The sequence below is a fragment of the Carassius carassius genome, chromosome 19, assembly GCF_963082965.1.
Source record: "Carassius carassius chromosome 19, fCarCar2.1, whole genome shotgun sequence".
NCBI lineage: Eukaryota > Metazoa > Chordata > Actinopteri > Cypriniformes > Cyprinidae > Carassius > Carassius carassius.
In genome coordinates, this window is record NC_081773.1 from 14016748 (window position 1) to 14035101 (window position 18354).

The 18354-nt window shown below is 35.6% G+C and overlaps 1 protein-coding gene across 10 annotated transcripts in view; it reads left to right on the forward strand.

The window, feature by feature from the left end:
• stxbp5l (syntaxin binding protein 5L) overlaps positions 1-18354 on the forward strand; it is a 172277-nt gene that overhangs the window by 110197 nt on the left and 43726 nt on the right. For 6 of the 10 annotated variants that reach the window (XM_059499928.1, XM_059499933.1, XM_059499930.1 and 3 more), the window contains exons 6-12: positions 9239-9302; positions 10577-10660; positions 12896-13019; positions 14690-14765; positions 15374-15531; positions 16837-16909; positions 18162-18309. In XM_059499928.1, coding sequence (XP_059355911.1) covers positions 9239-9302; positions 10577-10660; positions 12896-13019; positions 14690-14765; positions 15374-15531; positions 16837-16909; positions 18162-18309 — 727 coding nt within the window. The remainder of the gene's footprint in view (positions 1-9238; positions 9303-10576; positions 10661-12895; positions 13020-14689; positions 14766-15373; positions 15532-16836; positions 16910-18161; positions 18310-18354) is intronic. The other 4 variants (XM_059499929.1, XM_059499936.1, XM_059499932.1 and 1 more) reach the window with 1 other exon arrangement.

Genomic DNA, 18354 nt, shown 5'->3' on the forward strand with positions numbered 1-18354 from the left:
TGAGGAGTAGGAAATTGAAAACAAAGAGTGGAATTGATTGAAGTGGACTGATTAGAGAATACTTTGATCTTGGAAATTGCTGCTGCTCTACTGCACTCACACTCTTCATAGGATACTATGATGCTACCATGGTACATGACCAAAAACACTGGTACTTTACTTTACAAAAAAAATATTTATATATAAGATTTTATTGCTTTATATATCTCAGCCCATAAAAACAATCAAACTATTTCTTATGTCATATAACACATCATAATTTTGTGTAATATTATGGTGTGCAGGTTGATTTCCCTCCTGTTTATACATGGCACTTTCTGTCATGGCTTTCATGACAACTTTCTATGTTCTATAAACCTGTCAGTTTTTAAACAGGAAAGCAGGTTTTTTTTCAGCAGTGTTTGAGAATAGCTGAAGATGAATGCATGCACACACTTGTGTTATTGAGAGAATTCCCCTTTACAGAGGCAAAGTGCAGCTCATTTCAATAAATAAATATGAATAAATATAAACATGGCCTCTGTGCGCCAGCAGCAGGCGTCCTCTGATGGAAATCAAGTACAAGGATGGAAGAGAAGCCAGAGATTTGTTTTTCTTCCTCTTGACTCACACACGAATAAGTGAGGCAGATGAAACCCAGAGAAGGCATGAACAGGGTGTGAGGGATTAACTGAGATCCTGGAACCTTAAAACCTTCAACAATTCCTCACTGTGCTGTACTGAAATCAGCTGCCTTCAACCTGCAGTACTTTTTTTTTTTTACCAGAACCTTTCAAAGTCATATGGATCAAGATATCACGTCCTTTATTTTTGTGGGACAACCTTCAAATGTACAGCTCATCAACCATGAGGAACATCACTGCAAGTGGCATGCACTTGTCTCCATTCTGCACACAGTTTATCTTAAACCTCCATGCCTGTTCTGAAAATATCTGAAGGGCTTGCCTAGCACGCTGGGATCCCTGATCCTAAACATAATCAGTATTCCATGGATCTGCCTTGGAGCAGTAAGCTAACGTCACGCCTACATTTCCAAGTAATCTGTTTTAGACTTTCAGCATCTTCGTGAAATGCTATGGAGGAATTTATGTTCTAGGTCATGCTGCACATTTAAAAATGTGGATTGTCTGTTATGATATTCAAATCGTTTTATTAAGACTGATGTTTTTACATAACTTCGCTTCTAATGGTTCTCTGGATATTTCAGGAGCTTGTCAGTGCCTCAAGCCTATTAAGAATTTTAATGGTTTTTATTTCCCAGAATTTTCTTGCATTCTTATGTTAACTAGGTTTGTTTACCCTTGTAAAATTAGGTAAAAGCTATTTGTTAAAAGCTCTGGCTCTTATTATATCTAATGATTTGTTCATTGATTCATGTATTGATTGATTAATTTATCAGCTTAAACAGTCCTTAGATTAGATAGATAGATAGATAGATAGATAGATAGATAGATAGATAGATAGATAGATAGATAGATAGATAGATGGATGGATGGATGGATGGATGGATGGATGGATGGATGGATGGATGGATGGATGGATGGATGGATGGATAGATAGATAGATAGATAGATAGATAGATAGATAGATAGATAGATAGATAGATAGATAGATAGATAGATAGATATAGCACCAATCTTGTTTGTGTCACACAAAATGCTCTGCAAACACTCTACTATCAAGCAGAAAATGCCCTGCGGTATCCTTAAGCTTTTCAAATCACGCTCGCCAAATTGCAACCAACCAATTTCCGGTTCTTCACCATAATATACAAAGCTATTATCCTGAATGAGATTGCTGCTACCATTGCCACGGCAACCATCGCAAGCTCTGAAAGCACTTCAGTGACTCTTATCAGAGCCTTTGAAGTTGGACTCAAACAGAAAGAGTGCTCTCACAGCTAGCGAGCTAGCATTAGCATGCACCGCACGTTTCCTTTCAAATGATGAGTTAACAATAAATGAATAAATGTTTTGGGATTTGACGACTTAATAGGATGCAAACAGTAGTCGAGCTCTGATCTGCACTATGAGCTGCTGCATATGCGTCTCTGTTCGCTTTTGCCAGAGGCTTGTGCGATCACACAGGTAGCGAGAGAAGATAAGGTGAGGGAGAAGAGGCTTGTCTCCCTTTTTTCAGCTGATAAGCAAAGGCCTCCTGTTCTCAATTTACTTTTCTGTCATTGGCCTATGTAAACACACACGCACACACACACTCACACTCACACTTATCCTGGGCTCTTTTACTGCCAGGCTATGGCCCACTTTACACAGACACAGAGCCAAACAGTGTCTTACATAGCGACTGTCTGTCTGCTTTCTCAGAAAGTTAGACAGGTGTAGAGAAGATTGGCCATCACTTTGTAAAGAGGACAGTTTCGGAGGGTTCATTACTGATTGTAACAAAATGGAAATTGAACATAACCTTTTACTGTTTTGATAAATTAATTTTCTATTTCACTGAGGTAAAATGTGCACATTTTCAAGTCAAAACTGCAAATTCAAAATAATTTCTAGAACTTTTTGAAAAGAAGGTGGATGAAATAGTCAGTGGAAAGACAGAAAGAAAAATATATATACAAAGATACATACCTTTTATACAAAGATATAATTACGGTGCCCGTAAAGTGACTTATTCGGTTTACTTAGTTTTGTCGTGGCCACGACATAATAACTCGTGGGAACGTGATAATATGTCGTGGCCACAAGATATTAATTTGTGGGAACGTCATATTAACTCGTGGGAACATCATATTATGTTGTGGCCACGAGATCATTTTGTCGAGGTAACGACATCCTTATGTCGTGGCCTTCAGATGCTATGTTGAGGGAACAACATCCATTTCTCGTGGCCACGACTTCTTATGTTGAGGGAACAACATGTTTTCCTTGTGGCCACAAGTTTAATGCGTAAACAAACCTGGGTGACCATAGCAACCCGGGATTATCAGTGATGGAATCATTAATGTTTTATTTTGAATTAAGAAATTATTATATTAATCATATGCTTAGGCTACCGGGCTGTATTACATGCAATAGTCAGTATTCAAATGAAGTTTATCATAAATAAATATTTCATAAAGTGCATAATAAAATATAAAAACTTTTTTTATCCATCCTACAGTCTTGTAAGTCCATTAACTGACAGTCTTTCCCATGTAATATGTGTAAATTATTATTATTATTATTATTAGCCTATTATTATTGGTTATATATTTGTATTTCGTTTATATAATTTTTTTGCTTTAATTTCAATCTCTTTACTTAACATTCTGAATACTTTTGTAAATAATAGCTTACTGTAAATGCTCGACATTCACATAAAATGTCATAAATGCATAAAATGTAAATGCATATATTTTATATGTATAAATAATATAATCATTTCTTAATTCAAAATAAAATATTAATGATTCCATTTCTGATCATCCTGGGTTGCTATGGTCACGCAGGTTTGTTTACGCATTAAACTCGTGGCTACGAGAAAAAAATTTGTCGTTCCCTCAAACATAGCATCTCGTGGCCACAACATAATATGACGTTCCCACGAGATAATATGACGTTTCCACAAATTAATATCTCGTGGCCAAGACAAATTATCACGTTCCCACGAGTCATTATGTCGTGGCCATGACAAAACTACCTACAACCCGAATTCCGGAAAAGTTGGGACGTTTTTTAAATTTTAATAAAATGAAAACTAAAAGACTTTCAAATCACATGAGCCAATATTTTATTCACAATAGAACATATATAACATAGCATATGTTTAAACTGAGAAAGTTTACAATTTTATGCACAAAATGAGCTCATTTCAATTTTGATTTCTGCTACAGGTCTCAAAATAGTTGGGACGGGGCATGTTTACCATGGTGTAGCATCTCCTCTTCTTTTCAAAACAGTTTGAAGACGTCTGGGCATTGAGGCTATGAGTTGCTGGAGTTTTGCTGTTGGAATTTGGTCCCATTCTTGCCTTATATAGATTTCCAGCTGCTGAAGAGTTTGTGGTCGTCTTTGACGTATTTTTCGTTTAATGATGCGCCAAATGTTCTCTATAGGTGAAAGATCTGGACTGCAGGCAGGCCAGGTTAGCACCCGGACTCTTCTACGACGAAGCCATGCTGTTGTTATAGCTGCAGTATGTGGTTTTGCATTGTCCTGCTGAAATAAACAAGGCCTTCCCTGAAATAGACGTTGTTTGGAGGGAAGCATATGTTGCTCTAAAACCTTTATATACCTTTCAGCATTCACAGAGCCTTCCAAAACATGCAAGCTGCCCATACCGTATGCACTTATGCAACCCCATACCATCAGAAATGCTGGCTTTTGAACTGAACGCTGATAACATGCTGGAAGGTCTCCCTCCTCTTTAGCCCGGAGGACACGGCGTCCGTGATTTCCAACAAGAATGTCAAATTTGGACTCGACTGACCATAAAACATTATTCCACTTTGAAATAGTCCATTTTAAATGAGCCTTGGCCCACAGGACACGACGGCGCTTCTGGACCATGTTCACATATGGCTTCCTTTTTGCATGATAGAGCTTTAGTTGGCATCTGCTGATGGCACGGCGGATTGTGTTTACCGACAGTGGTTTCTGAAAGTATTCCTGGGCCCATTTAGTAATGTCATTGACACAATCATGCCGATGAGTGATGCAGTGTCGTCTGAGAGCCCGAAGACCACGGGCATCCAATAAAGGTCTCCGGCCTTGTCCCTTACGCACAGAGATTTCTCCAGTTTCTCTGAATCTTTTGATGATGTTATGCACTGTAGATGATGAGATTTGCAAAGCCTTGGCAATTTGATGTTGAGGAACATTGTTTTTAAAGTTTTCCACAATTTTATTACGCAGTCTTTCACAGATTGGAGAGCCTTTGCCCATCTTTACTTCTGAGAGACTCTGCTTCTCTAAGACAAAGCTTTTATAGCTAATCATGTTACAGACCTGATATCAATTAACTTAATTAATCACTAGATGTTCTCCCAGCTGAATCTTTTCAAAACTGCTTGCTTTTTTAGCCATTTGTTGCCCCCGTGCCAACTTTTTTGAGACCTGTAGCAGGCATTAAATTTTAAATGAGCTAATTACGTGGATAAAAGTGTAAAATTTCTCAGTTTAAACATTTGCTACGTTATCTATGTTCTATTGTGAATAAAATATTGGCTCATGTGATTTGAAATTCCTTTAGTTTTCATTTTATTAAAATTTAAAAAACGTCCCAACTTTTCCGGAATTCGGGTTGTAAACCAAACAAGTCACCTTACGGGCACCGCATATAATTGATGGGGGAGGAGTTTAAATAAATAGAAGATAAATAGTCTGTTGGTCTGAGATAGAAAATTTGCACACTTTCAAGTTAGAACCATCACAAAATAATTTAATTGATTTCAATAGCATATTGAGAATGAGGCTGAAGTAGTCTTCAGTGAAAAGGAGAACAAAAAAAGTCTATTATACAAAGATTAAACTGATTGCAGAGAAAAGTTAGTAAAAGTAAATTCAGTAAATTAATAGTCTGTGTGTTTGAGGTAGAACATTTGCATATTTTCAAATCAAAACTGTCCCAAAATCATTTAAATAACAAATTGAATAGCTTTTTTTTCCCGAAGGAGGTGGAAGAAATAATCAGTGGAAAGCTATAAGAAGGCAAAAAAATCTATTATACAAAGATATAATTTATTTGAGAGGAAAGTTAAATGGCCTGCTGTGTGTTCTTTTAGACAGAGATGAAGAGAGGGAGAAGAGTATATTATGGCAATCTCACAATGACTATCAGTGTGTTAGATCACAAAAACAGGTCTCATAGAGTGAGCAGAGACAAAGTACAGCCGAGAAGTGCATCAGCACTGCGCTGGACATTCCATCAGACTCAAATTAGATTTGAAGCCCAGCAAGACAGAGACTCGTTTGGGGATGACATATCTGTCCTATATCCTTTCTGCTGTTGTCTTCCAGTAATGTAATCACTCTTTTTTATCATTTCTTGAACCTGCAAGCAGTGAAACCACTCTCCAAAGGTCGCTCTTTTATCTCTTGGGGTGATATATCCCTGGCTGACTTAAAACTGTTTGATTTTGGTCTTGGAGTCACATCTTCAAACAGATTTCCAACAGTTAGCTGGTAAATGCAATAACTTCTCCACCAAAGTCAGATTGTCATCAGTGAATTACTTCATTTAATTCAATTATGAATTCATGTAAATGAACTGATTTGAATAAAAAAAATCCCTCATTCAAGTATGAAAGAAAAATGGCAAAATATTTACAGTAGCTGATAATGTTTTTATTTATTTTTTTATTTTTTATTAAGTTAGTTTCTTTCAAATTGTATTTAGTGTAAACTGATAAAAATAGATCTGTGCAGTCCTCTTATACTAATTGTAAATAAATAAATAAATATAACAATAATCCCTTTTACAGAGCTCTAAAGCTTACTGGTATAAAATGAAGAATTAGGAAGAGGAGGCTTCACAAGAGAAAAAAAAGCACTGCTTAATCCCAGAGTCAAGAAAAGAGCTGTTGCAGAAATGGAGTTATCATGATGGACAGGTCGTGGTCTGGTGGAGTTGGAGGTCAGTCGATTATGAGAACTGGTGTGGATCGAAGCAGTCTGTAAGGCTGAAGATGAAGGACTATTGAAGTGGATGAGGTGTTTGTGCTGTGGCTGTGTGCCGATGTGATATAACAGCACAAAAAAGCTGCCTGGTAGACCTTACATACATCTCATTAAATATCTACACTTTGTAATCTTCACTGCTTAATTTTAATATGAAGAATAATAGTCGACAATGTTGTTTTCTGAAAAGAGCTTCAACAAAATCCACGTCTGATAATTAATGAAGAATCACAGCTGCATTTTTTTCTTTCAACATGAAAGTAGCACTTCAAAAGATTCTACCAGACTTTGTTTTGCTTCGAGCCCAGACGGCTGAATTTTCTAAAGACATTTATTTTAGTTGACAAGCATGGTGCTTCTTTGCCATTTAATCTACAAATTTGTGTGTGTGAGCAAAAAGTTCATAGTTTGTCTGGTTAGTTTGTTTCATTTAGCCCCTGCTAGTTAATGCAACATCATGGATGCAAAAATCTTCTTTCTCTTTTGATAGCATTTAAAAGTAGCTGTCTATTCTGATTTTCTTTCATTTTTAACAGCTAATAATAATTGGAACTGCCATTAAGATGAATGATAATGCAAAGTTTTATAAACCTCCTAGGTTTGAGTTTACATTGCAAGTAAGTGAGTGGAGTGGGCATAGAATTTAGGTCACAAACTAGTTTGTGCATTTGTCCTCTTGTTACCTTATTTTGCCTTATTCAGGCAACTGAATCTCTTGCAGCCTCAGCAGTATTGAAACAAGAATGATGAGTTGACAAAAGTATCCTCTGCTTTCTGCAGGGGACATGTGATGACTCTGTCTCTCATGGGAAAGCCTGACAGATAAGGCATATGTACAACTGAATTATGGTTATTATCTGGTTAAAATCTCTCTCTCTCTTTTTTCTTTTTCTTTTTCTTTTTACATGGAAATTGATTAGTTGGCTAAATGAGTTTCTTTGCTGCTATAGTGCCAGAGTTCAATATGGCTGGGGGCATTATAGGATGTTTTTGCTTTGGTTGGCCAAGCATCTCATAACGTCTAGTCAAATGACATTTGAAGTAGCAGACAGACAAAGATGGGCTTCTGTTTTTGTGCATGTGTGTATGCATGGGCATCATTTTTTTTTTTTAAGAGGCAGACTGGCAGTCCTACTTCCCTTGGTGCCCTAGGCGACAAAAAAGCATATATTTGTCTTAAATTCAATATATGTCTGAGACATGTTATTCTCGTCGTGCAGATCCCAACCTAATATTTAACTCTTTTTTTTTTTTTTTTTTTATAATCAAAGAACAATTGCAACTTGAACTTGACAAGTGATCACCATGCTTTTGTTGTATGAAAAATAGCAGCTTTGACATTTTAATAATAACTACACGAGATTTGTCAAGTTTTTACATGAGGGTGAGTAGACAATGACAGTATTTCTAGTAGGCCCGTAAAGATGGGGTAGTCAACTTTTTAACTTTATTTTTTTCTACAATAACAGTTTTCCATTTAATTAATTGGACAGTGTCACATATAAAAATAAATGGTAGGTCTATTTGCAAATATTTATTTTATTTTATAACAAATAAGTAGCTGGTTTTAAACCGTTTTGGTTATATTTCACCTAAATATATAAGAATTCTTAAATTCTATTTGACATGTACACCAGGAAAGACAAGTGATAGCTTAAAGAAATATGTCAACGTTTATGATAACCACAAATGAACTGTTATTTCAATTAAGCAGTTGTAACTATTATTATTATTATTATTTTTTGATTTATGTTATACTTTTATGCTAGTGGTGCTAAAAATGCATCCATAAAAGTGCATCAGTGTTATGTGTGTGAATTGTGTGGAGTTTTGAAGACCAGGTGTGATGGGCCGTTCTGTACCATAAAGTCCAGGGTCACTTGTAAGCTCCGCTGTGGATGGGTCTGAATGGGAATGATGTCTCTGTGTGTGTGTGTGTGTGTGTGTACTTGTATAAAAGTCTTTTGTATCGTCCTTGCTCTGACCATCACTTTACAATTTTTCCATCTCTCTTGTACTTGGCACATTCTCACACATTAAAGTCAATTCACTGGAGGCTGTCAGAGCACATTTTCTATCCTGTTGCTTTTCGTTTTTGAAAAACTACTGGAAAAAAAGACCTTGATGTGTCCAATTCTGCTAAAAACACTTTTAGACCGTTCTAGCATGTTGTGTGACAAAAGTCTTCTTCTTAATTTTATCTATTAATTCATTTATGTTTTTATTCAGTTTAATGTTTGAACAGCAATACACTCATTTTCAAGGCTAAAAGGAATAGATTACTGCAAAACCAGAGATATTATCATTAGTGCATTGACTTCTGTATTATTATTCCCCCATAAAATGATACAGTGAAAATATTATTTCAGCCTTGATGTATTTCCTGTTTGAAAGTGGAGCTCATCCATTTTAGAATCAGCCAATAGAAGTAAAGCAATGTACAGTACATTGTACACATGTGTATCTGTTGAAAGTTTATTTTTGTCAGCTTGAATTTATTAGCCTAAAGATGACCTCAGAGCTAACAGACATGAATAAGAGCCGCAAGCTCAGAGAATGTGTCATTTCCAGCGCCCGGTTATCTTTTGAAGGAATTTTTCTTTTTCTCTCTTTCTCAGATCAACAAAGACACATCCAGGTCCTGTTGTTCATCTGAGTGACAGTCCAAAAGATGAGGGAAAGGTGAGTAAAGCATTTCTTCTTTTGCTCATTTTTCACCTGATCAATGGCTCAAAACTTTTTAGAAACTAGTTAACAAGTTTACCACTACAACAACAACAACAAAACATTAGTGTTCCTATTCCTAAGTGTGACTGCTGGAGTTCTTTATAAAAGGTATTTTGCATGCGGTGGCACAGTTCTGATTCATTAACACTCATCAGGATACACACACACGCACGCATACACTTGTTATGTGACCTGTAGTTCACCCCGACTACTGGTGTTAACATCTTGTATTGAGGATGCATGCTAAAAACCTCTCTCACGCTCTCACAAACTCGGAAATTCACATTCATTTGAAGGAATAGTTTAGACGAATAATACTCCCCCTCATTTTGTTTCGACCCTGTATGTGGAGATAATACGCAGAAAGTATGAATAGTTTTGCAATGAAAATAGAGATTCATACTTCATGCACTGTATGTTAGGTCTTCAATAGATCTTTTGGAGCTTAACAGTATAAAGACATCCTGCCTAACGTCTTGTTTTGTGTTTACTGGAAGGAAGAAAAACATAATATACAGGGTTGAATGGCATGGAGGTGAGGGATGAAATGTTCGTTCTTTGGGGGGAATCTGTTTCTTTAAAGCATTTTTCTGATTTGCTATCTCCAGGAGGAGGCATGACATTTTGGAGAGAGTATCTTGAGGTCATCTTCCAGAAAAAGAATGTTACATGCTGTTGTAGTCACAGCAGGTCAGATGCATTATGGGAACTGATATGGACGGGCTTAGGGGACCAATAATGGAAGACAAAACACAAAATATACTGCAGCAGAGACAAATATAAGAGGTAGAGACGGTCCAATGTCTGATTAATTTGAATTCTAATTGAAAGAAGAACGATTAAAATGTAATGAAATTGCAGTGTAGTCAATTTATTTTCCTTTCATTCCAATTCAAAGTCAAGTTAAACTTCTTGTAGTGTGTTGCCAGTTCAGTACAAATTTACAAACATGAACTGAAAGGGAGACAGTTCTTAAATTCACAATTTTTCCCCAACATCTGTGACAGAGAGAAGAGTCTGTTTTGATCAGCACTTGCTCCATCATGTCCAGTTAAAGAATAAATGTGCCCAATCACCGGTGTGTCTGTTTTGTTCTGAACCAAAACAGCCAAAAGGCTCTTGACATTTGTAACACACACTCTTACCTCTGTTTCCAATATTTATTGCCATTCTGTTGGGATTTATAGACTCCTGTTTCTCTCTCTCTTCTGTGTGTGTGTGTTCCTCAGCTGCTGATAGGTTTTGAGAGTGGTACAATAGTAATGTGGGACTTGAGGGCCAAAAGAGCTGACTTCAGGATATACTATGATGAGGTGAGTGCCAAGTGTTTGGCATTTATACTTCCTTAAAAAGGTGACATGTATTTGTTTGCATAAAGCTACTTATATATTATAATATATACACTATTATTCAGTTTTGGAAGAGCAATTTTATTTATTCATTTACTTTATTTTTTTGGGATAGAAGTCGCTATATATATATATCTGAATGTTACTTTTTTAACATATCTTATTAAAACTGAATTGAAAGTCTGTCATGACTAAGCTAAATTATTATATGTGATTCTTATGAAATCATTCCATAATGTTGATTGTTGCTTGAGAAATGTATTATTATTATTATTATCATTAAAGCTGAAAAAAAGATTTGCTGCTTACAATCTTTTGGATTTTGGATAAAAGATTAATGCTAGTTTATATATGTATATAGATATTACATTAATTTTATGAATGAAGTTTTTTTTTTTTTTAAATGAAGTGTATTAATTTATGTACATTCTTTTAATCTGTTTCTTCTTTTAATTCTTTTAAAAAATAAATTATACATTTTTATTGTGTGAAGTGATTATATATGAAAATACAGACATATATGTTTCATATTCATGTTCTTTCTTTGTCTCTGTGTGGGTGCACAGTCTCTATGTATGTGTGCGTATTTGTGACCCGAAAGCTCCAGTCTATCATCTTGTTATAATCCAGCCCTCAGCCAAAAACAAGACAGACAGAAATAAATTGGTAAAAAAAAAAAAGGCTATATACATAAAAAATGACGTCTTTTTTGCACTCCATTGTCCAAGTAAATTTGCTTTTGGTACTAAACAGTTGGCTCATCTGCTCATTTTTTCCACACTGTTGCTGATTTACAACAATACTGAGCACAAGTCACTTTTCTGATTTAATTTCCCTCCTTGTACCATGTGGATCTGTTTAGCATAATCACTGCTTGGCACACAACTTTATCTTTCTTCTGAAAGAGGAACGGCCTCCTGCAGCCAGCTGCTCGCATTCATCCTTCCAAAACATGTTTCAATCACAGCGCCCCTTGGCTCACAGCAGCACGCACAAAACCTCCCAAAAACTCACCCTTTTCTCCTTCCAACCCTCTACTGCGGGTTTCAATTCGTTGACGGCGCCCTCTGATCATCTGTCAGCACCGCCTGTACAGAGGCACCGTCGCTCGCAAAGCGTTTGTCAGAGTGGGTAAATGGAAATGTCTAGGGGTCTGCTAATTGCTACTTTAGATGCCCGTCTGGTATGCACACATGTGTGGAAAAAAACATATTTTTAATAGAAATGACTTTGAACGAGAGAGTGAGGGAAGAGGAGAGATACTGCGAGCAAAAAGACAGGATGGAATAAAAAGAACGACACAAAGGGATGTGTTTTTTCGTGTTGAAAGAAATAGGAATAAATTACGAAAGATACAAAAATCTCTTTCCCTCACATTCATTTCAACAAATAGACTGAACACAGAACAACCCCTATCATGATATTAGCACCATCATGACTATTTAGATTACATTTTGGTAGATTTTTTGGGTATGTCTCTGAATAATGTAGAACATCAGCATCAAATATTTTCATACACACTCCTAACAAACATCAAATGAATCTGACTCTGATATCATTTCACTTATTATTTACTGTGTGACATTAGTGAGGTAGATGAGTGGAGATCAGGCTGCTTTGATGGTGGAGTAACTACTGATATCGGATTATTGACTCTCAGATGGATGAAGGTCTGAGAGAGAGAGAGAGAGAGAGAGAGAGAAAGACTTTCACAAGCAGGAACAATTAGTCATGTCTTCAGTTCTCGGATTTCTCTAATTTCCGGAGCTAAATTGACGATACACAAATGTGACAGGCATCATCTCTGAATTTCTTTTTTTTCTCTTTCTCTTTTTTAATGTTACTTCTCCGTCTTCCTCCCTATTGCTTGTTTCTTTGTTTTTTATTCAATAAATTTTCATTTATCAAAAATACAGTATTTTCTTTTATCAAAGTGTGACATTTTATTACAATTTAGAATACCTCTTTTATATTTCAATCTATCTATCTATCTATCTATCTATCTATCTATCTATCTATCTATCTATCTATCTATCTATCTATCTATCTATCACTGAAAGTATATCTAGTTTATATACAGAAAATATCTTACTCTGATCTAACATTATAATACAAATTAATTGTGTTATGATCTGGCCATCATTTAAAATGTTGATCGATGTAGTCCTGATGGCTTCTCTTCTGGTGTCTCTCTGTCAGGCCATTCACTCAGTAAGCTGGCATCATGAGGGGCGGCAGTTCATGTGCAGTCATTCTGACGGCAGTCTGAGCATGTGGAATCTGAGAAACACAGCCAAACCTTTTCAAGTCACCTTCCCTCATGGTGGGTACACACATATTCATGGGCTTTTTTCACATATTAATAATAATTAGTACAAAACAAGTGGTGAGATTAAGGGATGTAAAAAATTGTTATGCAGAATAAGGCATTCATTTACTAATACTAAAATTACTTATAAACAGTCAATATGCTAGTAATATGCATGCCAATAAGCAACTTGTTAAAAGTGAGAATTGGTGCAACCTTTTTTACATTTTTACTTTATGCCTCTCAAAAATGTAAAAAAAAAAAAGGCTCAAACATGTTTATAATCAGTGGTCAACCGATATGCGTTTTTTGACAGCTGATGCTGATGCCAATATCTTGGAAAGCAGGGGGGGGCAATAGCCGATATAAAGCCGATATATTATTATTATTATTATTATTATTATTAATAATAATAATATTTAAGAAATTTGAAATCATTTGACAATGGATTAAAAAATAGATATACTTTAAATTACAGTATTTTTCACAAATAAATAAATATTCAATAAAAATATAATTAAAGATAAAGTAAACACTGTAACCAACAGGGCACTCCATATTCCAGAAAGTTTGTGTGCATTAGGAATCATACTTTTCAAATAAATCCAGGGTAACCATCATTTTACATACAGTGAAAATGACATTAATATTACAGTGGTCAAATGCATAAAGCGCAGCATAATTTGAAATCATGAGTTTAAAGTTTAAAGAATTAAATTTGACAAAGTTTGCAAGGTTTGTGACATTAAATGTTCATTAGTCATTCAAAGATTTGTTTAAATTATATAAATGCATATTTTGCTTAATGCTGATGGCAAACGAGAAAGTATTATAATGTTTGCCTTTCTATTACTAATAGGCCTAATATAAAAGCAATCATTATAATACTTTCTGTATTCATTAATTCCTTTGTTTAACCGTTCTATCTGATTATTAGACAGACTTCTATCCATATTAGACAGAACTGCTAATGACGACGACGAACAAGAGAGAGAATGTTTTATAAAGTAATTGACAGGCTTGGACATAAAAAAGACATTGAGCCTCCATTACCATATGACCCTTAAATTTTTAAACATTTAAATCAGATGAATAATTACAGTTGCAGTTTCAGTTTCAGTTGCATTTTTTCCTATCATATAATATGTGATATTTTAACTTGTAAAAGAAAAAATAAATGTTGCTGGTGTATCATCCTTATACCCTAAATGTGGACATGCCTTAGCCTTTTATTGTTTTATATGAAGCATTTTTTGCATTTTTAGAATAAAATTTTTTTTATTTATTAATATATCTTCAAATGTACCAAAAGGGAGGTTTTGTCAGTCTTACTTAACTTCTAGGGCTAAATTTTACCCCAAAGTATAGCTAAGTAAACCTACACACAGTTTAAGAGCCCTTCAGCCACGACTCATCATCTATTAGTGAAATATGACTCACCTCACCAGGTGTGTTCAGTATGGAGGATGATTCAGTATGTGGGTTCACAGTGTGTGTGTGCAAGTTTGACAGGAATAAGTGATTCACTCTCAATCTTTGTATGTTTGGGGTCCCGGCGTTCAGCTCAGTGGTTATATAAAGATGAACACACTCACACTGGGAAAACTGGTTTCTTAATCAGAGAGTTCTGGCCTTAAAAATAAGGTGAAAAAGTGAGAACTCACCATTTAGTCTTTTTTTTTCAGGTAAGACTCAGAGAGATGGTAGAAAAGAGTCATGTAAACCCATTCTCAAGGTCGAATACAAGACCTCCAGAAACAGGTAAGAGAACACACAACAATCCCAAACAGACCAATATACAGCTGATGAATCTTGGGAAATACAGACTTGAGTGCTGTGGATGAATTTAGTCCTCCTATTTGCTTGCGACAGATGTGTCCAAGTTCCACTCGAGAACCATTATTGCTGCTTTATCTTGTCACAAAACAATTAAAGTTTACTGCCTGTTTTTATAAAGCCTGTTTTCCTTGGGAGATGAGCAACAAAACATAATTTGCAGAAACTCCATTTTTGATTGCTAGTTTTATTATTATTTTTTTAGTTTTTTTGCCGTTTTCCCCAGTGCTGTGTTCAAAGAAGTGGTCATGAGTGGCTGCCTCAGTTTTAATGATATTTTAGATTAGCTTGGCTGTAATATTGTTTCCCCCTTTTTGTTTCTTCCTATCTGTATAGAGAGTATTTCAGGGTTGTGAAAAAGACTTTAAATTGAAACAATATTTTCAACTTGTTAAGGGTATTTTCAACGTAAAAACAAAGCATAAAACTTGCCTTTTAATAAGATATAAGCTTTTGGTTCTTGCCATGTTAAAGAAATTAAGAGAAACAAATGTGGTTTTCAGTTAACACTCCTCTTATTTTCTGTCTTCCAGTAGTGATGCATTTGTTGTCTTCTCCGGGGGTCTTTCGTATGATAAGGCAGGACGGAGACCTACCCTAACCATCATGCATGGCAAAGCCATCACCGTGTTAGAGATGGACTATCCAATAGTGGACTTCCTAGTGCTCTGTGATACGCCTTATCTCAATGGTGAGTGTACTGAACTGTCTGTGAGTTCTGTCTCCTGCTCTCTTCCAAATCATTAGTGTTGATTTTGGTGGGACATTTAATTGGACTGAGTAAAATCAAGTTTTAGTTCTTCTTCTCATTGTAGACTCAATCGCTGATGTTAACTTAAGAGAGGAGATGAATTTAACTGAAGTGAATCAGTTCATTCTTTTAGACAGATCTTAATGATTCAATTTAAAACAAATGATTTAATTTGAATCAGCACTAAGTACAGTTCCAAGACATGCTTGTTCTACATTTGAAAATTCTCTTATTTTGAAATGAAATATTCAGTTAAGTACTTTTAGGGTGTTGTAATTCATTTAATTGTATATATTTATTCTAGCTTGATGATCCAGGTTTTTTGTATGGCTCCAACATGTCCCTCAACTTATTGTTGTATCCCCTTGAAAATTCTTCCTTACAATTCAATGATTTATCAAGTGCTGTTAAAAATGTGGTGTCTGTAATCGATTGATTTGTTTATTTAAATAAATGAATACTAAGGAGGGATTCAACTGATAAAAGGTGTCTTTGACGTTATAGAATATTTATATTTCTTATGAACTTTCTATTCATCAATAAATCCTGAAAAGGAGACGACGGCTTACAGAAAAATATTAAGCAACTGTTTTCTGTATTGATAGTAAGAAAAAAAATCAGCTTTGTCATTACAGAAATAAATTAAATTTTAAGATATATTAAAACAGGCAATGGCTATTTTTAAACTATATTTCATAATATTACAGATATTACTGTATTTTCTTTTACTGTATAAATTCAGTCTTGGTGAGTATAAAAGATGAATAAAATAATACCAAACCAGTACATTTGAATGGTACTGAAAATGCATTGTGAATCAATTACACAAAAACTTTTGAAACATCCAACCTGAAGGAACAAGTCATTTGTGAATCAGACATCAGTAAGGTGAAATGCTACACGTGAACTGATTCTGAATGGTTTGAGAAGTGACAGCTTCGGCTCTGTTCAGTGAAGGGGAAAGAGTGTATCGCTATATCTGTCTTTTTCTCTTGAGAAAAGCAGATACAGACTAATCCCTGTCAAGCACATGTACACGCATGCACAGAATTTGTGACCCAGAATGCAACAGCATACATACGGCAAACATCCAGCAAATGTGAAGTGATTTCAATTGTTAACCATTTTTATTTTAAATTCAGCTTTTTTGTTCATTCTAACCAGTGCATATTCAGCACAGTACATGGCCCTGCATTGCCTTGAGTTCATAGATGACTATTTGAGATGCTGTGTTTGTGTTGACAGAGGTCCAGGAGCCATATGCGGTGGCGGTTCTGCTGGAGAAAGATTTTGTTGTGGTTGATCTATCCCAGAGCAAGTGAGCAATCTCTTCTTCAGCATCTCTTTCTGTTTCCACTGCCAAACTCACACACTTATGGCTGAATGATGTAACTCAATGTGATGTACTCCAACAACACCTCACACTAGTACTTCCACCAGAGGCAACATCGCTCAACACCCAATACATTTTGTGTCTGTGTGTGATACTTTTGAAGATGCTTTGTGGAAAAGAGTTCAAATCTGAGTGTGTGTGTGTGTGTGTGTGTGTGTGTGTGTGTCTTTATTTGTTAAGAGTAAATATCATTGGATTTGTCACTCATAAACATCCATCAAATGAGTCAATATTAAGAACCAGAGCCAAGGTCAGCCTGACTCTCTCTCTCTCTCTCTCTCTCACACACACACACACACACACACACAAACTGGCTGTTTGTCACTCTTTTAAGTATTGCTCCCGCCATAGAAACCCTGCCACTTTTACATCAGATGTTTTCTTTGCTTTAAGGCCATTTCTTCACAAGGACACACTGAAGGAACAAACAAACAGCTGTACTCAAACCCTCTCAGAACCAGACAGCCATCCATAAATTCCATTTAACTTGAACTTTAAAGTGTACTTTGGTTTAGTTTGATGTTCTTTAAAAACATTATTAGGTTAAATAAGCTTATATATTAAAAGCAATAAGCCACTCAAGGCTGCAATGTACTGTATGTTACAATGATTTGATACAGCCACTCTCAAAAAGTGGTCAAATCACACACAACCTTGTGCTTATTACTTTTATGTCAGCAATAGCAATATGGTAAAGGCACATTCATTAAGAATAAAAATAACAGTAGCACTTCAAAATTATTATTATGATTAGAATCTAAATTAATACTAATTCTTCTGATGGATAATGTAGTTCAATTGCATAAATGTGGGTCAGTTGCTTTAATACAGTACTCGTGGGTATCAGTACCTGTTAGCCCATTTAGAGTCGCCCACAGAGCACATTCTATAAATAGCCTCAGTTTCTTTTATCATAATAATGCTCGTTCTTACGTATTTCAAACATGTAGCCCTTTAGCACTTTCATCCCTTCTGGTTGCTCTCACTTACAGGATGGTTGGAGACACTTGTCTTTTGCTGTTTGTGGTCATCTTAAGCAACATAATGCAATTAAATACGGTTTTCAGTGGATGTACGTACGGTCACGAATATAGGCTATTTTATGAGAAATGAGAGTGACAATCTTTTGTGTTTCATAAATGCCTGTTATTTATTTTGAAGTCTCTCTCTTCTGTAGTTTTCCTATCTTTGAGAACCCCTACCCCATGGACATCCATGAGTCTCCAGTCACGTGCACAGCTTACTTTGCCGACTGTCCCCCCGACATCATACCCGTGCTTTACTCCATAGGAGCTAAACACAAAAAGACGGGCTACAGCCACAAGGTTTGTCAAAGTTCTTCGTTAATCCTTACATTTTTTGGAGTTTCT